The sequence below is a fragment of the Watersipora subatra genome, chromosome 4, assembly GCF_963576615.1.
Source record: "Watersipora subatra chromosome 4, tzWatSuba1.1, whole genome shotgun sequence".
In the NCBI taxonomy this organism is placed as follows: Eukaryota; Metazoa; Bryozoa; class Gymnolaemata; order Cheilostomatida; family Watersiporidae; genus Watersipora; species Watersipora subatra.
The window spans coordinates 64,049,967-64,073,361 of NC_088711.1; the positions used below are offsets into that span (position 1 = coordinate 64,049,967).

A 23,395-nucleotide genomic window follows, 5' to 3' on the forward strand; every position below is an offset into this window, starting at 1 on the left:
GTGGAGCGATATTAAACCTTTTGGATGCAATAAATGTGATAACTTACCTCCAACTTGTCAAAGATCTCTAATTAAATGCGCATCAAGAAACATAATATAATCGAGAAATATCTCTACTAGTTGATATCTATTGCTTGCAATTGACCTGCGATGATATTATAGCCTGGGACCTTCTTTTCAATTTGTTGGCGTTTTTAATTTTTCTTCGAAGACATACTTTTATTTTATATCTATATTTAACACTGTTGCGTAAAAGCTCATTGCACCCATTGATATGATTGCTACAGCCTGCAGCCAAAACTAGCTTTTTATGTGCAATAAAAGAGGAGTTATGAGCATCGGTCCGTCGTAAGATCAGATTACTGCAATGATGCTATCAAACAAAATGCTATAAATCTGCATATTTATAAATTACATAATGATAATCTATCAAATACTACAAATATATATTCATGAACAAGTGACATAAACAAACCATACTTATGTTACATGCAGAAACAAAAATTAACTTTTTTAAAACAAAGATATTGCTGCAATAGGGTAGCTGCGTTCTGATTGCTTGATTTCGAAGGGGCGAACATTTTCTAGTTGTACAATGCCTTCCACAATATCTTCTGGCCTCAACTCTTTTTTTGCGCTGCTGAACTAGTCGATACTAGTGTCAAAACAATTTTTTGGCAGAGCGAAACTTACGCGTTGCATTCAGCACAAATGCAACGCATAAAAGTTTGCTTGCTAAACGTAACCTTTGGCCCAAAGCTTGTAAACTGTTCTTTATATGCATGTTCTTCAAAGTATTAGGACCGCATTAAGCAAGGAACTACTATTAGCCTGAGACAGTACTTATTTCTATGGCGTTGCTATGAAAGTTCATCTACTATCGTAAAGTTAAACCGGTTTTTTATATATGCAGGCTACTTCAAAGTAAAAAAACCGTGTTAAACAAAGAACTGCTATGAGCCTGATATTAATTATTTCTATGGTGTTGCTTTCAAATTTCATCTACCACCATAAATTTAAACCGTTTTTTATTTAGGTACATGCACTTAGAAGTATTAAGACGGCATTTTAAGAGCTTGTAATCACATTTCCACACATTTGGCACCTACAACACAGCAGTGTAAGACATGGTGAATCCCTTGATACCAAATAATGGTAATGTGAATTTTGTTGCAAGTCAACCTTAAGCTCCAGGCTGGCCCCTCAAGTTGTTCATGAATGTTAAGTTCTGTTCTTGGAATTTCTCGATGCAATGTTCTTCATGAAGCATGCATGGTTGTCATTGTCAGCAACTGTGTTTACTTTCACTTTAACATTGAAAACCACCTCTGTGTCATGTCCTCGGATTCGCCTATGAGTAGGCTCTATGTGGGCGTTTCTTATCGCGGTGTCTCAATCCTTATTCGTGGTTAGTTTTACTGAGCGCCAGTTATTGGATGGCTTGCCGTCGTTTGGCCAATTTGTCTCAGTTTAAAGAATGCCAGTTATCCCTCTATCAGTTGTGGTCTAGTCATCCCGGGCTTCCTATCGTACGCGTTGCTTTTTGTAATTATATACCCGTTCAAGGCTTACCGAACCGCTAACATCGAGTCGTTTCATCTTGGCAGTAGCTGGCTTTATTGGAAATGGGCTGGCGTGTGCTCTCACGTAAGTTGCCGTTATATTGCGCAAGGAAGCAATCTCTCACTCACCGTGAACCCAAGATCACACGAGACTGTCAGCTTCGTCTCCAGTCATACCTGCCAACTCTCACGCATTGGGCGAATTGTGTGTCTCACGCATTGGGCGTGAGACTCACACAATCACCCCAAAGAAAAAATGAAGATGCGTGAGAAATGCGTGAGATTTTTGCCCCAATTTCCACAATTTCATATATACTATCATTGATACATCAATTGTTCCAAAACCAAATCTCATGCATTGCCCCACTCTTGGGTTGGCAGGTCTGTCTCCAGTCCATATATATTCAAGGGGGTCTATATTCATGTGTCTCCTCGTCGTCTAGGTCGTATTCATTTAGCCTGTGGTTCTTTTTTTCTAAACGTGTTACATTATGAATATATAACAGTTGCCTATAATTATTGTTAGCAGTCTATATATATCTAGCTGTGCAAGCGCTATAGCGTCAAGCAGTAGATTATGTATATTCCTTTTTTGTAACTTTCTGTTATTTAGTTTTTTCATGTGTGAAGCTGGTCGTTTATAAGTTATTTCCATTCATACTGTCCATCTTCATAAATAGAATCTGTCATTCCCTTATTTGCAATGTCTCGTAGATCATGCATTCTACCTGTTCTTGTCATATTTCCTAGCCAGTTTTCTTTTCCATAATTTCTGCTTCCTGATTGCATTTTGTTCAACATTTCAGACATTTCACAATGCAGGTGTCTCTGACGCTTCGCTGTTCAATGCATATTGTTGCTTTTGGCTCGTCTGTGAAAAAAAGGGTGCATTAAATTCAGGTATTTGGTTGAGAATGCTTGGCAGCTATATTTCCTGTTCATCTTTGGTAGCGATAGATAGCATCTACTTCTTTGCTTGAAAGGCATATTCATTGCTCGCCAGTCGTAATACTTCTTGTATATTTGTAGATTCAGCAATGTTAAGCCCCCCCACCCCGGGGAAGAGTCTTTAGATTTGGAGCATAGTATTTCTTCGGGTAAGTATTAAATGTAAGTGTGATCTGGTGTGATCTGCTGTGTGGTATAGCATGGAGTGATCTGTATACGCTTTTGTTCTTTCAATTAGGTTGCCAATCAGAATTATTAGGTATGGCTGCTAGAACAATCAGTGTTACTGCCTCTTCCATAGCGGTTGTCAGTCTTTCTGTCTTTTGGCCTGTGGTAACTACTGAAACTTATAATAACTGTCTTTAGCGCTTGCTGGCACTTCCCATGCATGTTTTTCTGTTTGGCTTGTTTCTTGCTGTACTGCTTTCTTTCCTGTTGTGGCAATTGTTTCAATGTGTGGCTGCTTTACTTGTGGCTGAGGATTTGTCTGCTCTTCTTTGGCTGCTGCATATCTGTATTTTTCTTCTGTATGAGCTGTTGGTGTAGGTAGGTCTTGAATTAAGGCGTTCACCATTCCTATTCTATTAATGTCTTGAGCTCTATGGCTACTCGCATTGACAGCCCTAAACTGGTTTCCGGTTTCTTCAAAGCCTACCATGTGATTTTGTTGCGTCGGGCACCCTTCTTGCGCGGAGTTAGCTGTTCTTCTACAGAAGTAGTGCTGGTGGCCAATGTCATTGTAATTTCGGCATAATGGTCGGCCATCCATCATAAACTTCTGTCCCTCATGCTGGTCGTGATTTTCTTGGGTTGTTAGTGTTCGATTCTGTCTCCATGTTTGCCACTGAGACGCTCTTGAAAAGCTGGTATTTTTATAGTTTCTCCAATTATTATTAAACTTCGACCTGAGAAATATCGTGCTTTGTTGTTTCTATAGATGCCATGGAATTGTCTACCCATTGGCCTGTTCCATTTTTTGTCTCCAGTTTGGGTTGGTTGCTGCATTGCTACCATAATATCTATCTAGTTGAAACCAGCTGTTATTATTATTACACCCACGTCTACTCTCAGCTACTCTTAGCTCCAGGTTTTCAGGCTTTGCTTCATTGCTTCCAGTTGCTCTTCCTGTCTTATGTCACGACTTACTGCGCTAATAATTGCATGTGCTGACTCATTAAGTAGAATAACATTTGTTTTTTTTTCATGCTCTGCGATGCCTTGAAGGCGCCATCTGCTGTGCCGATGCTACTATTGTTTAGCGAGCCTCTCTTAAAAGTCACTGGCAGGCCTCTTACAAATGATACTATTATCTGGTCTATTGCATCAGCATTCATTGTGGGAAGGAGTCTTTTAGCCATAGTGGTGATGCTGGCGTAATACTTGCCAAATATGTAGGATTTGTCTCCTCTCTTGATCTGATGCTCTGGCATATTCATTGTTTTCTTCTCCTATGTGATACTGCTTTGGTTTGAGTATGCTTTTTCTTGGTGTTACATTGCATTGATAATCATAACACATTGCTTGTCGAGGCTGGTAGCATTCTTCATCAAACTTTTCGTGTTTTCGGTGTCCTGGTCCTAGCCAATCTTTCGGAAGTTGTCTCCTTTCCTTGTATGTTGGCTGTTTTCTGCACAATCTGTAAGGCCGTGTTGGTTTTGAGTTGTTTTTCTTGTAATAATTCTCACTATGTTGGTCAAAATTGCTCATCTCTGACCTTTTGCCATACACTTCTTCCTACATGAGTTCTTGTGTCCTTTGCCATTCTCGTTGCTCATTCAGTCTCTTCTCGTGATGTGCTTTTTTCACATTTTGTTGAATCTGTCCTTTCTTATGGTAGGCCAGCTGTTCTTCTTCATAGTTATTCGCTCTCTCTTTTCTATAATTTTGTATTGGTTGCTGGGTGTCAGCTGCTTGCTGTGTGAAGTCATGCTTATGATTACTTGCTCTGCTACTCTCTATTTCAAACTGGCTCTGTTTGGTATTGTGCTTTCATTTACTGGGCTCTATGCTTCTGCATATGCAGCTCTCCTCGTCCGAGTTCTCTTCACTAACTATGATTGCATCCTCGCTAAATGGCATGCGAGTTGCTGGTGAGCTAAAATTCATTACTGATTTTGGAATCTCATGACGACAAGCGGAAATTATTCCAAGTCCAGTAACAAATTGTACAAAACTGGCCATAACTCAAAAACTAATAGTGGTAGCATTGTAAAATTAATTTTGCAGTAATCCTCATTCTAAGACGCTACTAGCTAGCTAACTTATATGGAGAAAAAAAATTATCATTTTATGCCATTCTTTTCACAGCCATTTCATCAATATTTTCGCATAAAATACAATATCTGAGTTCATAAATAATTATGCCATAATTTTCTACTGCTAGACAGTACAACATTGTCTAGACTAAAATGATGTTATAAGCTATATTTAGATATACTAAAGAAAATGTTGCAAATAATGATCTTGCTGATGACTGCTTGCTGATCTGATGCATGCTGACTGCTACTTCGTTTCAACAAGTCGTAATTCTGGCTGGCACCTTTAATATTGGTGATATACCTCTGCTTGTGCCTGACACTCTGTAGAGTTGTTTGCTTTGCTGAATATCCATTAGTAATTGTTGTAGCCAGTTAGTCTCTTTCATATTAAGTGGTGTTGATCAATAGTAATCATGATTTAGTAGTAATTTAACTAATTTTATGCTGTTTTTCATTCATAAGCTGTTCATTATAATGATCAGACAACTCCCAATCCAACTCATGTCCCATATATTCACATCGATTCAGCAGTGATAGTTGGAGAACGTCCATGCTTGATATTTCTAGCGGCATAGCAATTGCCTTAGATTTTCATGTTTGCTTGTTGATGTATCACAGTGCTTGCTGCAATGTTTTGCAGCAAGCACTGTAATCCCACAATTTATTATTTCTTTTCACTTATTGTTCATCTATCCTTGACAAACCCTGATAATACTCACCTTCACTGCTACTGTTGCCCAATAGATAATCAACAGGATTCTATTGATCTACAGTTTTTTAAACCTACATATCTGTCATACGCCTGATCATCACGAAGAAAAATGATCTGTAAATGTGTTTTTGCAAAGCGAAACTAAGGTCAGCTTGAGATGCAACCATTTTTTCCATTGGCTCAACGCAAATATGATTGCTTTCTTTTGAAAAAGCTAAGACACGATAGGCTAATTATACAACTACTCTACAAACCGAAACACTTTGTGATAAGCGTACAAAAGTTCCTCCATTTCTGCAACCTTTTGTTTTGATAGGCCGTATGATGTTGCGATTTATAAGGTCGGCTTGTATGCGAATTTTTATAAATTTCCTGATTTCAAGGCTATTTTTTTAGGGCGGCTCATATGCAAGATGGCTTATCTGTAGAGGCGTACAGTAGTTTGTGTTTGTTGAACTCCGTGTAGCCTTAGAAGTAAAACATATTTAAGATTGTTGACTTTCCAGTTTTGAGTTAACCAGATATTATTGAAAACTGGCATTTTAATTAGAAATTGGGAATATTTGATCCTTTGAAGTAAAAGCATTCAAAAGAATATTTTTAAAACATTGTTTCAATTTAAATTTTTTTATACTTTTCAAAATGTTTCATTGTCAGAAGTTTTGTGTAGATAAAACAAGAATTTCTCTAGTTTAAAATTAATATGTATTTCAAATACTCTTCACCGAAGTTTTGCTATTATAGATGATGGTCTCCTGTTCTATCATGGCTTACAGAAGTAATACATCATCCAGAGACACCTTTAAAGCTTTCTTACTTCTAGACAGATGCTCACACAGTAACTGGATCTTGCAAGGTAGATGTCACACATTAAACAGTGTTAAAGCCTTGAGAATATAACCAGGTGTTGTCATGGCAACCATGGCAGAAACCTTGTCAAAGTGCAGCCAAGCAATAATCATGATTTACAGTTATTAAGCACTAAAGGAAATAACACTCTAATTGCATCAGCTTAGCATTATTATTAGGTGACCATCTTAAAATGACTGCTTTATGTTAATATTTTCTGAGCTCTGCCAGTTTATCATTAAAAGACAAGTAAAAATTGTCAAATAGCAAACTGTCAAAGTCTTGTCATAATACAGTAAGTTGATAGGTAAGGGTTATCTTTCCCTGTACTTTATCACGTTGTGTAGTCTTGGCAGATACAGTCATACCTCGACATATTAGTTTAATGTATTCCAGAACTGAGCTCATATGTCCATGTTCTTGTATCTCAATGCAATATATTCTATATAAAATAGTTAAACGCAAATTAATCCGTTCTTAAACTGCAAAAATAAACAGTTGAAACAGGATATTACTACGATCTACTGCACATCTACTTCCACAAGCATTTACTTCCATGGCGCATCACCAGAAACTCGGCGAATCATACATACTACAAATGCGTGTTCTTCAAAACCTGAAATTTATCTTCCAAATCATTTCGGATTAGCAATTCACCCATTATTACCATTTTGATGAAATTAGAATCTTTGTATAATATTTCCATTGATATTATATATTAAAATAATTATGATTTTTATTTTAACCATATACAACATGCTCATTGTGATCAATTTTTTCAAATTGGGCTTCGTGTATACTGCAGAGTGCATAGTTGTAAAAGTAGACAATCAAAAATTAGGCAAAAAGTCACAACCCTGCCAACTACCCATAATTATCACCTAGTTGCTGCAGTACCAACTCACAACTTGTCATGCTTAAACCTATCCTGATTGTTTTTTAATGAATGTAATTATCATATGGGTTATAAGAATGCATAAGACTTGATTACTAAACCACAGTGTATAGCCCTAAGCTGAGGAGGTAAGTGTTACCATCTGGTACATATATTCAAGCCTTCACTGTGCGTCATTCATTTCACACAACGTAGTCAGATACGCAGTGCTTCAGGTGCATTACCACTTAGATATACCCACTTGCTTTCAAATACAGCCTCCTCACACTCTTAAACATGAAGGTAATTGCTCTACCATCATTCTGTTCACTGCTAATTATTACTCACTGTATTTGTATGCTTTGTTTATCAGTTGAAGGTGTTTACTTTGTCATTCAAATTATTGTTTTGATTTTAGATAACTCTCCAGAACTCGAATGAGGCATTTAAATATTTTGTTAACTTATAAAAGTGATTAGCAGTGCAATGATCTATGGCTAGGTTTAGACTGTATATGGTACTAGTGGTTTTTATTGCGTTTTGTTAATTTTTGATATGCAGTGTTTATAAAGTTGTGTAGAAATGTACACATTTTTTGTTTCACAATAAGTGTTATACCATAATGTTAAAATGATGAATACTTATTTATTAATACTTTGATGGATAATTAGAAGGTTATAGATACATAGAGGTAAATACACATGTATATAAGAATAAGATGTTGATATTATAGATACATAGAGGTAAATACACATGTATATAAGAATAAGATGTTGATATTATAGATACATAGAGGTAAATACACATGTATATAAGAATAAGATGTTGATATTATAGATACATAGAGGTAAATACACATGTATATAAAAATAAGATGTTGATATTATAGATACATAGAGGTAAATACACATGTATATAAGAATAAGATGTTGATATTATAGATACATAGAGGTAAATACACATGTATATAAGAATAAGATGTTGATATTATAGATACATAGAGGTAAATACACATGTATATAAGAATAAGATGTTGATATTATCTTTAAATGAATTTTAAATGTCTCTCTTATAAACATATCTATGCTTTAGATATGCTGATTGTAGAGATGGGTACGTCAAGTGTTTTAATGTAAATATGAAATAACTAGCAAGTAATAGGTAAATGGAGTCTGTTTTCCTACAATTACAATAAAAATGATTTGGTAATGATACAATTAATACGAACTAAGAAGACAAATAAAAAGCCCTGAATATGTTGAAATAAATATTTGTAGTGAATATGAAATACATATGTTTTGTATGAGAATTAGATGTTAATATTATCTTAAATAAATTTGTAACTGTCACTTTTAAACATATTTATGTTTCAGATATGCTGACTGCAGAAATCTTGGTACATCATGAGAACCAACTTTTATATTGCTAATCATGAGAATCATTATATTGCGGAAAGGTAATTATTTTTACATCCGATTCAATTTATTTGTAGTTGCTTTTATTAAAATAGTAACTCTTTATTTTTCTTCAGCTAACAGTGACCAATTATAAATAACTGTCCAAAAGTAAGAGTAAGTACATATTATTGTTTCACAGTAGATAAATAAATGAGTATAAGTTATATTATTACTAGGTGAAGGCCCTGCAATGCGCGGATTATAAAAAATGTTTTGCACAGAAATTTTACTTTTAATCGTATGCAACATATACTGTTCTAACTTTTAAATGAAGATGTTTGTTTGTTTTTGTCTACTGTGTTTATTTTGGTCTACTGTGTTTATTTTTGTGTCTCAGTGTTTGTACAGAGAAACACAGATTTATATATATAGACTAGCTGAATGTCTGGCAATTCCCGAGTAATAAAAGTTTTTTTCATGAAAAGAACCTATTTTTGAACTAATAAAGAGGAAAAGTAAACGAGTGCATGAACTTGTGTGTATAAAAAAGTTTGGCATTGGAGCAGAAGCTGTATTCAAAGTTTTGATGAATGATACTGGTACCTCTCGAGACTGGTGAAAACGGCTGGTTGTACAATACAAATACTGGTGGTACAACCGCAAAACTGAGGGCTGTTTGTGGACTGTGGTGTCAATGAATGAATCTATCACCATACAATGTCAATACTTTCAGTTGATGGCAGTCGATTAGCTTCCCATCACGTCAATGTAATGCAACCCCAGTGTGACTATCTATCTTATCTATGAGTAACTGATTGCTTACTTGACACTATCTATTCAGTGCCATTGCAAGTCAAGTAGGTATGGAATTGCTTTAAATAATAAGCATATATTAGAGTAATAAACTATAATCATCATTTCTTTAATATAAGCATTAATTACTATCTTAACTGTGGAAATTCATGATCCTTGTTTAACTATTCTCACGGCTGATGTTATTGATCTAGTCAATCACTACGATTGACTAGCACAAAAAAGCTGAGTGGCCTAAACGCTTCTTGTTGGCACCGGAAATGCTCGTGTTGTTATAACTCTAGGGGAAGATAACTCTATGGTCTGACCAAACAGGGAGAATGTAGAAGCAATTCCTACTCCAGATAATACAACAGTTCACATGAAAAGTATTTAGCTTTAATAGATTTATCAAAACTGAAAGTCTGCGTGTAAAGGCACATTTCAAATTGAAATGGAACATTTGAAAATTATAAATTAAGAATAAAGAATAGGTAATGATGAAAAAAATAAGCTTTTAAAAAACCTTTCTAGAAAATAACAATAATAAGAAGTAATAAGAATTAATAGTAATAAGTGCATATTTAGCATGTGCAATTGTGATAGGGATATACCTATATGTAGGAGCACTAGTAATGATAAGAAGGCTAGTGGTTAGACGTGATTGTTTGTAGGAGCACTAGTAATTGTGATAAGGATATACCTATATGTAGGAGCACTAGTAATGATAAGAAGGCTAGTGGTTAGACGTGATTGTTTGTAGGAGCACTAGTATTGATAAGAAGGCTAGTGGTTAGACGTGATTGTTTGTAGGAGCACTAGTAATTGTGATAAGGATATACCTATATGTAGGAGCACTAGTAATGATAAGAAGGCTAGTGGTTAGACGTGATTGTTTGTAGGAGCACTAGTAATTGTGATAAGGATATACCTATATGTAGGAGCACTAGTATTGATAAGAAGGCTAGTGGTTAGACGTGATTGTTTGTAGGAGCACTAGTAATTGTGATAAGGATATACCTATATGTAGGAGCACTAGTAATGATAAGAAGGCTAGTGGTTAGACGTGATTGTATGTAGGAGCACTAGTATTGATAAGAAGGCTAGTGGTTAGACGTGATTGTTTGTAGGAGCACTAGTAATTGTGATAAGGATATACCTATATGTAGGAGCACTAGTAATGATAAGAAGGCTAGTGGTTAGACGTGATTGTATGTAGGAGTACTAGTAATGATAAGAAGGCTAGTGGTTAGACGTGATTGTTTGTAGGAGCACTAGTAATTGTGATAAGGATATACCTATATGTAGGAGCACTAGTAATTGATAAGAAGGCTAGTGGTTAGACGTGCTTGTTTGCAGACTTGTGATTTAAAAGTCGTGAGTGAAAATCTTCTGCGAAGCCGATTTTTATTTCTTAGATTTTAATTGCTATAACTGGACACAGGGATGAAAACAAAACGAGCAAAAAAAGACCAAGAAACACTGACATCTATATATAGACTAGCTGTGCTACCCGGCGTTGCCTGGGTAATAAAAAGGTCTTTGGTCATAAAATTGATTTAATATATTGTATTTAACATATAACAACATTTGCCATTCTTTCAAACTACATACATATCATGAGAAAAGTGTTTTGTTTAATTGAAACAAATTATGAAAGAAAATAAAAATAACTTGTAAAAGTTTTCAAACTTTGTCAAACATCTTTTAAACTTCATATCATGAGGAAAATGTTTTGTGCAGGTCAAATAAATTGAAAAATGTAAAATGACTATAAAAAGGTTTATTTGTAAATGTGAAATAATTAGCAAGTAATAGATAAATTAAGTCAGTTTTGATACAATTACAATAAAAGATGATTGGGTAATGATACACTTAATAGAAATTGAGAAAACAAAATAAAAATCATGAATATGTTTAATTAATAATAACAATGATTACATAGAAGTGTGTGTATAAAAAAGGTTACTGTTCCAGCAGAAGCTAAACATCAAAACTTTGAATACGTCGATACTGGTACCTTTCAACATTGGTACAAATGTAAAAATGAGATAATGGACTGTCTTTGTGTGATTAAATGGTGAGAGAATGTAGAGGCTCTTTCCACGGAAACGATACAATTGTCTGCGTGAGGAAAATTGGCCTTGACCCCAAATACAGTAATCAAACCATACGAAAAATATTTTTTCACAGTTGCATCATAACGCTGGGCCGCATCGGTAAAATAATTAGCGTGCGCTATAGCTATAACCGGAATGACAGATCCACGGAAACACATACTTTGAGAAATATATATATAGATATTAAAATTGTATAACTTTGAATATGTATTTAATATATTATATTAGAAACACAAGAATTATAGATTTAGATTATAAATATTTTAGATTGTAAATAATTATCATATTTATTTTTTATTTAGATAATCTGGCTCCAAAAATGGATACATGACAAAAACTTATGATAATGGTAAAATGTAAGTATTTTTATTTCTGATTTGATTTTTTTTAAATAGTTTTTATTAAATAGTGACTCTTTATCTCTCTTCAGCTAATGTGTACCTACTATAAATAACTGTACAAAAGTAAAAATACCATGTACATATTCAATTGCATAGTAGGTTCATATGTTCGTATGCAAGTAAGTGTTGTTTTTACCTGCAGTTTGCTTTTAATATGTTTGGCTCAGCAGTATTTAATTTAATTATTACGATTTTTAAATGAAATTTGCAATGTAAGATGCATTTAAAATTATGGAGTCTCCAGTTTCGAGTTAACCAGATGTTATTGAAAATTGATGTAGTAGTTTGAAGTTGGGAATATTTGATCCTGTGAGGTAAATAGTTTTAAATAAATGTTTGTTAAAACAGTATTGTTTAAATTTAAATGTTTATACCTTTCCAAATGTTTCATTTTCAGAGGTTTTGCGTACATAAGACAAGAGTTTTTAAGTTTAAAAGTGATATGTATAGCCATGTGCAAGTGTTTGCAAAATATGTATGTGTATTTCAGATACTCCTCACCGAAGTTTTGCTATTATAGATGGTGGCCTCCTGTTTTATCATGGCTTACAGAAGTAATACATCATCCAGAGGCACCTTTAAAGCTTGTTTACTTCCAGACAGATGCTCACACAGTAACCGGATCATGCAAGGTAGATGTCACACATTAAACAGTGTTAAAGCCTTAAGAATATAGCCAGTGTTGTCATGGCAACCATGGAAGAAGCCATAAAGGGGCGTCAGAAGCCATCATGATTTACGATTATTATGTGCTTAAGGGAATAAAATTGCATCAGCTTAGCGGTATTATAGGTGACTGTTCTGGATACCGGAGATTATTAAAAGAAATAAATTTGCATAACCATTAGTAACCATTGGCTAAACGAATGCAGCCATGTAAGGTGCTTAATATTCATAGAAGCCAAGTTGCTGATAGAATTGTATGGAGACACTCTCAGCGAGGTGTCAGTCGATCTTAAAAATGACTGCCTTATGTTAGTCTTTTCTGAGCTCTATGCCAGTTTATCATGAGAAGACAAGTGCCAATTGTCAAATAGTACATGGTGCCTTGTCATTATACAGTAAGTTGATAGGTAAGGGTTATCTTTCCCTGTACTTTATCATGTTGTGTAGTCTTAGCAGATACAGTCATACCTCGACATACGTGCAGTATTACAGAACTGAGCTCATGTGTCAATGTTCTCACACCTCAATCCAATATTTCATATATAAAATAGCTAAATGCAAATTAACCCGTTCTCCTAACTGCGAAAAAACAGTTGAAACAGGATATCACTACGATCTACTGCACATCTACTTCCATGTGCATTTACTTCCATGGTGCATCATTCAGCAATTCACACATACTGCGAATGCACCTTCTTCAAAACTTAAAACTACATGTGTGTTACTTCAATATTAGTATGAGGTTGATGCTGTGGATCAACTGACACTGCTGACTTTTCAAGTGTCTTAACTGCAATTTCACTGTTGCTACACATTCCCCAAGTTCTTACCACAATCGATTGTGTGTGAACTCAACTGAGTAGGATTACATACACAGCTTCAGCTTTGATTTCCTCTAGTAATAACCATCGACTAATCGACTAATGTGCTTCATCTCCTAAATCATTTCAGATTAGTAAGTCAACTATTATCACCATTTCGATGAACCACAAGTCTTGTATTATATTTTCAACGATATTGTTTATTAAAACAATTAGGACTCTTATTTTAACCATATACAACATGCTCATTGTGATCAATTTGTTTAAGTTGTTCCGCATGTATACTGCATGGTGAGCAGTTGTAAAAGTAGGCAACGAAATTATACTGCATGTCTGTGACATCCTTACTACTGCTAATACATCTACATAGATATCCAGGCAAAATTTTACTGCAACTGTAATGCATTTGGCATCAGTGAGTACCAAGCATTGCACAGACGATAATTTAGTGATGGTCACAACCTTGCCATCTACTTATCACCTAGTTGCTGCAGTAAGAACTCACAACCCTGCCAACTACCCATAATTATCACCTAGTTGCTGCAGTAGGAACTCACAACTTGTCATGCTTAAGCCTATCCTGATTAATTGTTTTTTTAATGAATGTAATTATCATATGGGTTATAAGAATGCATAAGACTTGATTACTAAACCACAGTGTATAGTCTTATGCTGAGGAGGTAAGTGTTACCATCTGGTACATATATTCAAGCCTTCACTGTGCGTCATTCATTTCACACAACGTAGTCAGATACGCAGTTCTTCAGGTGCATTACCACTTAGATATATTCACTTGCTCTCACATACAGCCCCCTCACACTCTTAAACATAAAGGTAATTGCTGTACCATGTGTTCACTGCTAGTTATTACTCATTGTATTTGTATGCTTTGTTTATCAGTTGAAGTTGTTTACTTTGTCATAGAAATTATTGTTTTGATTCTATATAACTCTCCAGAACTCAAATGAGGCATTTAAATATTTTGTTAACTTACCATAGTGATTAGCAGTGCAATCGTATATGGCTAAGTTTAGACTATATCTGGTACTGGTGATTTTTATTGTGTTCTATTAATTCTTGATACGCCAAGTTTATACGTATACTGTTCAATATATGTAGCTCTATAGATTCTAAATTTCACGAGAAGTGTTTTACAGTAATGTAGAAATTATGAAAACATGTTTATAAATATTTCGATAAATAATTAGAAGGTTTTAGATACATTTACAGTTAAATATATATATAATTCTATATATTTTGCATTTCACAGTGTTATAAAAAAAAGTTAAATTCGTGAATACTTGTGCATGAATACTTTGATATATTATTAGAAGGTTATAGATACATATAAGTGACACATGTACTGTACATGAGAATAAGGTGATAAGTAATACTGTACATGAGAATAAGGTGATAAGTAATACCGTACATGAGAATAAGGTGATAAGTAATACCGTACATGAGAATAAGGTGATAAGTAATACTGTACATGAGAATAAGGTGATAAGTAATACTGTACATGAGAATAAGGTGATAAGTAATACTGTACATGAGAATAAGGTGATAAGTATTACCGTACATGAGAATAAGGTGATAAGTATTACTGTATATGAGAATAAGGTGATAAGTATTACCGTACATGAGAATAAGGTGATAAGTAGTACTGTACATGAGAATAAGGTGATAAGTAATACCATACATGAGAATAAGGTGATAAGTAGTACTGTACATGAGAATAAGGTGATAAGTAATACCGTACATGAGAATAAGGTGATAAGTAATACTGTACATGAGAATAAGGTGATAAGTAATACCGTACATGAGAATAAGGTGATAAGTAATACTGTACATGAGAATAAGGTGATAAGTAATACTGTACATGAGAATAAGGTGATAAGTAATACTGTACATGAGAATAAGGTGATAAGTATTAGTGTACATGAGAATAAGGTGTTGATTTACTGTAATATATACAACATTTACCATTCTAACTTTTACACTCGTGTCATGAGAAAAGTGTCTTTGAAGAGAAAAAGTAAACGAGTACATGAACTTGTTTGTATAAAAAAGTTTGGCATTGAAATAGAAGCTGGTTGTATTCAAAGTTCTGATGAATGATACTGTACCTATCGATACTGGTGAAAACAGCCGGTTGTACAATACAAATACTGGTGGTACAACCGCAAAACTGAGGGCTGTTTGTGGACTGTGGTGTCAATGAATCACTCTATCACCATACAATGTCAATACTTTCAGTTGATGGCAGTCGATTAGCTTCCCATCACATCAATGTAATGCAACCACAGTATGACTATCTATCTTATCTATGAGTAACTGATTGCATTAACTCACTTACTTAACACTATCTATTCATTGCCATTGCAAGTCATGTAAGTATGGAATTGCTAGAAATAATAAGCATATATTAGAGTAATAAACTATAATCATCATTTCTTTAATATGAGCATTAATTACTATCTTAACTGTGGAAATTCATGATCCTTGTTTAACCATTCTTATTAATCTTGTCAATCACTACGATTGACTAGCACAAAAAAGGGGCGTGGCCTAAACGCTTCTTGTTGGCACCGGAAACGCTCGTGTTGTTATCACTCTAGGGGAAGATAACTCTATGGTCTGACCAAACACGGAGAATGTAGAGGCAATTCCTACTCCAGATAATACAATTGTTGACATGAAAAGTATTTAGCTTTAATAGATTTATCAAAACTGAAAGTTTGAGTGTAAAGACATATTTTAAATTGAAATAGTACATTTGAAAATTATAAATTAAAAATAAAGAATATGTAATGATGAAAAAAATAAGCTTTTAAAAGACTTTCTAGAGAATAGCAATAATAAGAAGTAATACCAATTAGTAATAAAAAGTACATATTTAGCTTGTACAATTGTGATAAGGAGATATCTATATGTAGTAGTGTTAGTAATGATTAGAACGGTTTAGTCTAGTGGTTAGGGACACTGGTTTGTTGACTTGTGATTTAAATGTCACAAATTAAATTTCCCTGCTAAGCAGATTTTAATTGCCAGATTTTAATTGCTATAACTGGACACAGGGATGAAAACAAAAAAACCAACAAAAAGAAAAAAAACACTGACATTTACGTATATATTAAATTTGTATAACTTCGAACATGTACCTAATATATTATATTAGAAACACAGGAACTATAGATTTAGACTACATGTATAAATATTTTAAATTGTAAATAAATATTATATTTATCATTTATTTAATCACTTATCATAAAAAGTCATTTTTAAAACAATATTGTTTTAATTTACAATTTTTTATACTTTTCCAAATGTTTCATTGTCGAAGATTTTGTGTAGATGAGACAAAAATTTCTCTAGTTTAGGATATGTGTTTTAGATATTCTTCACCGAAGTTTTGCCACGGATGGTGGCCTCTTTTTTATCATGGCTGACAAGAGTAATACATCATCCAGAGACACCTTTAAATCTCTCTTACTTACAGGCAGATGCTCACACGGTAACCAGATCATCCAAGGTAGATGTCTAGCAGTAAACAGTGTTAAAGCATTATGAATATAGTCAAGTGTTGTCATGGCAACCATGGCAGAAGCCTTATCCTATCGTGAGAAGTTCTCATGATTTACGATTATTATGTGCTTTAGGAAATAGAATTGCACCAGCTTAGCGGTATTATAGGTGACCGTTCAGTGTACCGGAGACTATTAAAAGTGAAGGCAAAGCAACAACTGTCTCTGGTAGACTTAAAGAAATAGATGATTAAATGTGATGCATATGTTATGTTTGCAGCCATAGAATATCACAAATTACATAAAGCTGGCTTACAATCTTTTGAGATGTTATTCTTTTTCACCATGTTTTCACAGTCTCACAAAGCCTTAGTAACTAAGGTAGTTGTGTCTCACAAAGCCTTAGTAACTAAGGTAGTTGTGTCTCACAAAGCCTTAGTAACTAAGGTAGTTGTGTCTCACAAAGCCTTAGTAACTAAGGTAGTTGTGTCTCACAAAGCCTTAGTAACTAAGGTAGTTGTGTCTCACAAAGCCTTAGTAACTAAGGTAGTTGTGTCTCACAAAGCCTTAGTAACTAAGGTAGTTGTGTCTCACAAAGCCTTAGTAACTAAGGTAGTTGTGTCTCACAAAGCCTTAGTAACTAAGGTAGTCGTGTCTCACAAAGCCTTAGTAACTAAGGTAGTCGTGTCTCACAAAGCCTTAGTAACTAAGGTAGTCGTGTCTCACAAAGCCTTAGTAACTAAGGTTGTCGTGTCTCACAAAGCCTTAGTAACTAAGGCAGTTGTGTCTCACAAAACCTTAGTAACTAAGGTAGTTGTGTCTCACAAAGCCTTAGTAACTAAGGTAGTTGTGTCTCACAAAGCCTTAGTAACTAAGGCAGTTGTGTCTCACAAAACCTTAGTAACTAAGGTAGTTGTGTCTCACAAAGCCTTAGTAACTAAGGTAGTTGTGTCTCACAAAGCCTTAGTAACTAAGGTAGTTGTGTCTCACAAAGCCTTAGTAACTAAGGTAGTTGTGTCTCACAAAGCCTTAGTAACTAAGGTAGTTGTGTCTCACAAAGCCTTAGTAACTAAGGTAGTTGTGTCTCACAAAGCCTTAGTAACTAAGGTAGTTGTGTCTCACAAAGCCTTAGTAACTAAGGTAGTCGTGTCTCACAAAGCCTTAGTAACTAAGGTAGTCGTGTCTCACAAAGCCTTAGTAACTAAGGTAGTTGTGTCTCACAAAGCCTTAGTAACTAAGGTAGTTGTGTCTCACAAAGCCTTAGTAACTAAGGTAGTTGTGTCTCACAAAGCCTTAGTAACTAAGGTAGTTGTGTGCAAACGTGTTTTCAAAAAAAGAAGGGAGTTAAAGATTTATTAATTTGGTACTTTTTTGCCAAACTTCTTAAATTGTAGTCTTGGAAGTAAAATATATTCAAGGTTGTTGAGTCTCCAGTTTAGAGTTATCCAGATAATATTGAAAATTGACATAGTAATTAGAAATAGGGAGTCTTTGATGGCATGTTCTAAAACATGTCAGCATGTTTTAGAACTGACACATGTTAAGTGACATGTGCCACGAACCGAACCAGCCTCCGAACCGATCCTACGTCAGTTTGGTGCTCGTGTGACCATGCCTTTAGACCGTTTAGCAATTTACTTTTCTGAAAAACAAAAAGAGCTTGCCCACTGGTCACATAGATACAATATCTATGTGTCTAAATAGCATGAATATCATTTTTCATACTGTTTAGTAAGTGCATATCTATGTCATATCTATGTGCATATCATTGTCAGTTAACCTAACAATGATGATTATATATATTGATAGATATCTATGTCTCTATGAGCTACATTGTTTGTAGACTACTGTCAGTATGCCTAACAGTGACCCACAGACCCATAGAGCTTATATCTATGTCAAAAGCATGTTAAAAGAAACATTTTTTAAAACAAACTTTGAAATTGAAATACTTTTATATTTTTTTAAAGATTTCATTGTCAGGAAAAGGTTTTGTATGGATGAGGCAACAAATTCTAGTTTAAAATTAATATATATTTTAGACATTCTCTACCGGAGCTTTGTCAAGGATGATGGTCTCATGTTTTATTATGGCTGGCGAGAGTAATACATCATCCAGAGGCACTTCTAAAGCTTTCTTACTTCTAGACAGATGCTCACACAGTAACCGGATCATGCAAGGTAGATGTCTAGCATTAAACAGTGTTAAAGCTTTATGGATATAGCCAAGTGTTGTCATGGCAACCCTATCAGAAAATTGTTTAAATTATGTAAATTATTTATTTAGTAGTAGTACAGCTAGTCTATACATATATTAAAATTATATAGCTTCGAATATGTAATTTATATATTATATTACATATATATAAGTAAACTACATATGTACATAAGAATAAGATACTAGTAGCATCATAAAATAAAGTTGTAAGTTTCACTCTTTTTAACATATTTATTTTTCATTTAGATATTCTGGCTGGAGAAATGGCCATCCTGGCTCCATCACAAGAACTTATTATATTGGAGAAAGGTAAGTGCTTTTGTTTCTGATTAAACTTTTTAAAAGTTTTTATTAAAATAGTAACTTTTGATTTCTCAACAGCTAATGTGTACCTTCTATAAATAACCGTACAAATATAAGAATACCGTGTACATAATCTCGTTCATGCAGTGAATGAATAACTGAGTACAAGCTAAGAGTTAGCCCTAGGCTGACTTACTTTTTATGGTAACTGATTTTACATGTTGTTATGATGCCCTTATGACCTTATATGTTTAGGTTACTGTAAAACATCTATTTGGACAATAGAGTGCCATGGCATTCGAGTAGAGGTTTTATGGTAGGTCTTAGTAGATTGAGCTGAATATATATTTGATATCAGCAATCAGAATTTTAAATCTTGCCAAGACTTGGTTTATTATTTTAGCGATTATAAAATTCTCAATTATCAGCCAATATACTGCAACTGGTGCCTGATCTTGTAAGGATTAAGCGTTATTTGATGACTGGGTATATCAACGAGTATGAATAGTCATAAGACTACAGTAGTATATGATACCGTACTTTATGTTAAGTGACACCCTCTTATTCAAAAGACTTGACTAGTAGCGCTTAAACTATGGCTGGCTTGGGTGACTCTTCGACCAAAATATATTAAAAGCTTTTTTTAAAATGTATTCTTTTTAAAGTTTTTTGCTATTGAAAAGGTGTTTGTATGGGTGAGGCAACAAATTCTAGTTTAAAGTTAATATATATTTTAGACATTCTCTACCGGAGCTTTGTCAAGGGTGATGGCCTCATGTTTTATTATGGCTGATGAGCGTAATACATCATCCAGATGCACCTTTTAAGCTTTCTTACTTACAGACAGATGCTCACACAGTGACCGGATCATGCAAGGTAGATGTCTACTAGTAAACAGTGTTAAAACCTTGAGAATTTAGCCAGGTGTTGTCATGGCAACCATGGACAGGTGTTGTCATGGCAACCATGGAAGAATCCTTAACGTGGCTTTAGAAGTCATCATGATTTACAACTATTATTTGCTCAAAAAATTTAGCTCGGTTGGAATAGAAAACAAAGCAAGTAGGAGTTGTTTATCCTTGTTGCTTGTTTTTAACATGATTGACTCGGTAGAAACTAATCTAATTATGAAATTATTCTTAAAATAAAATGTGTGGTAAGAGAGTCTATTAAATGGGCAGTTGGCAACAGAGCAACAATTCAAATTTAAAGTCATAATTTTTAAGCAAGACAGTTCTTCACTTTCTTCACATTCTTCACTTTCTTTGCTTTACTCTTTGGGTGGGTTAAAGCCCCGCAAAACACCCGAAAGTTGTGTAATTTATTTTTGACATTTCAATAAAATCGGTATTTTATGAACATGCATATCTCAAGCTTAAATTTATTTCCATGAACAGAATCTTTTGTACATAAACATTCATTTACATATTTACTACTGCAATACAACCATGTACAATTGTCCCTGTATGACATGCTTGGAAGCATTTCTTTCGGTAGAGTCTGACACTATAACATAACTGTGAGAGCTACCATAACGATCATTTTTCTCTGTATATTCCAAATATATTAAAAATCAAAAAAGTTTACATCACTTCTATCAACTGAATTATTTTTATTCTGATCAGACAAAAACTCACTAACGATTGCAAAATCAAATAATCTTTTATTTTACTGTTTTGAAAGTCGAGTCGATGTTGACTGGTTTTTCCAACTTTTATTCTTTAGCGAGGAGGCGCGACTTCTTTAGCTTTTAGCACAAAGTATCCAACGCCTCTCAAATAATCGTTTCATATTGTAATTCATCGACTAATATCTTGTTGATGATATTTAAAACTTACTAGTGTTCATATCCTTTGTTTAACATTACTAGACGACAGTTTTATAAACGTCTACCAAAAGTGACATAAATGTCGTTTTCCCTCGCTACCGATAAACGAAATTTTGGTCGTTTCTCCAGCCAAAGGGTTGAATCCAATTTGTTGAAAGTTTACTGAAAAGAATAACAAAAAAATGCAAATGCATGTATCTGAATATTAAGGTTTATACGCAAAGCATGAAGTGCAATGAAATTATTAATGAGTAGAATAAAATACATACAGACAAGTCATGAATATAGCACTATGTAGGCCAATTAGTGCTGCACGATAAAGCGATATAATTCGATGTGACGATATATTTCAGTGGACGATTTTATATTGGGTCAGTTTTCAAATCGATATGAATGTCGAAGCCGATATTTTATCGAAATATCGTCTGTTTATTTTGCAAAACTGGAGTTGTCCATTCGCTTTATTGTAAAGAGGGGACAACTCCTGTTTTTAATCGATATTAACAACATCCTCATATCGTTCATGTTAGAGTCTAAAGGTCCGGCCACACGTAACGAATTATTCGTTCAATCTGACCGAATCCACGAATTTCACAGAATTCACAGATCTATTCTGCCGAATATCATAGATTCGTCTGAGCTGTGCATGCACACCGAATTCGTTACCGAAACGCGTTTAATTGGCTAATCAATTTTTTTTAGCGAGCACGATTCTATTAGCTTTGACAAGTGATATAGTCCAAGACACGTACGACGACACACAATAAAAGTATCACCGCGATATGACTTGATACATACGATGCAACTGCCTATATGCGCTAGAGATAACGACTGTTTTTGCGACGGAGCTTTTGCTGCATAAAAAGAAATTATTATTATTGAAAAAGAAATAATTCATAACTTCTAAAATATCTAAAAAAAAATTTTGGATACACGATGAGAAGTTCCTGTCATGGTGAACCAACGAGAGAGAACCAACAATAGCGCATATAGGCAGTTGCATCGTATGTATCAAGTCATATCGCGGTGAAACTTTTATTGTGGGTCGTCGTACGTGTCTTGGACTATATCACTTGTCAAAGCTAATAGAATCGTGCTCGCTAAAAAAATTGGTTAGCCAATTAAACGCGTTTCGGTAACGAATTCGGTGTGCATGCACAGCTCAGACGAATCTATGATATTCGGCAGAATAGATCTGTGAATTCTGTGAAATTCGTGGATTCGGTCAGATTGAACGAATAATTCGTTACGTGTGGCCGGACCTTAATGCTATATATCGAAAGGAGACAACTCCAATGTTCGATATTTTCCGATATTCGATATATTTAGAGACCAAATTATCAAATGTACGTGCAAAGCAATCGTACACCCAATTGGAAGTGGTATTTTTATTGCTGGATGAACAGCAGCTATAGATTTTTGTTGAGGTGGTTGCAATTGATACTCCTGTTTATCAACTCCTTTCATTTGTGATGAGTAATTTGTGGTCATGATAAGCAATATGGTTCATACGAAGAATGATTGCTCTTATTTGTATATACCATGTATACCAGAAGTTTTAGATTGACCAAATAATTCCTTCAAGGTCTCGTAACTAAAATGATAGAATAATATTAGTGCACCGATTAGGTAAATCAAACTTGAAGACGTAGTAAATGAGTAAGGATTTAATGAGAGGTTGATGGTATTAGGCGCACCATTTGATGCTATAGTCTAGGGAAGAAAACATGCAGACAACTTGTAATCAACTCTAATTTGAATTGCTTGCACCAAAAATGAATGGAATACAAACACCTTGGTAATCCTCCTGAGAACCAACTGCTTTGAAATTAAGATTAGAAATGCTTACCGGTGTTTACAATAAATAGCGCTAAGCATCCTAGACAGCATATCGAAATTTGGCTTACAATACTTTAAAGGTCTCCTGTAAAGATTAGAAGTAAACCTGCCATTGCTGTTTATATTTTATTTTTCCTATGATTTTTGATGTAACTGATCTGTTGCATTTTTCGCCGTTTCATTATCAATTTCTGCAATTTTTAGTATTGTATGTTAACCTCTAACATTTTTGATGGTTTAAAAGCAAAACATACGAAATGTTTACTTTTGTTTTCGTTTTCCA

At 34.3% G+C, this 23,395-nt stretch overlaps 1 protein-coding gene across 5 annotated transcripts in view; it reads left to right on the plus strand.

The window, feature by feature from the left end:
- The first annotated feature begins 1,521 nt into the window (after positions 1-1,521).
- Positions 1,522-23,395, plus strand: part of LOC137393463 (uncharacterized) — a 96,823-nt gene continuing 74,949 nt past the window's right edge. For 2 of the 5 annotated variants that reach the window (XM_068080029.1, XM_068080033.1), the window contains exons 1-9: positions 1,522-1,647; positions 2,592-2,659; positions 6,225-6,336; positions 8,577-8,659; positions 12,404-12,545; positions 16,795-16,932; positions 18,967-19,105; positions 19,389-19,451; positions 20,183-20,321. In XM_068080029.1, the coding sequence (XP_067936130.1) occupies positions 8,607-8,659; positions 12,404-12,545; positions 16,795-16,932; positions 18,967-19,105; positions 19,389-19,451; positions 20,183-20,238 (591 nt within the window). In that variant the 5' untranslated portion in view covers positions 1,522-1,647; positions 2,592-2,659; positions 6,225-6,336; positions 8,577-8,606 and the 3' untranslated portion in view covers positions 20,239-20,321. Of the gene's footprint in view, positions 1,648-2,591; positions 2,660-6,224; positions 6,337-7,400; positions 7,507-8,055; positions 8,660-12,403; positions 12,546-16,794; positions 16,933-18,966; positions 19,106-19,388; positions 19,452-20,182; positions 20,322-23,395 lie in introns of those variants that run through there. The other 3 variants (XM_068080034.1, XM_068080032.1, XM_068080030.1) reach the window with 3 other exon arrangements.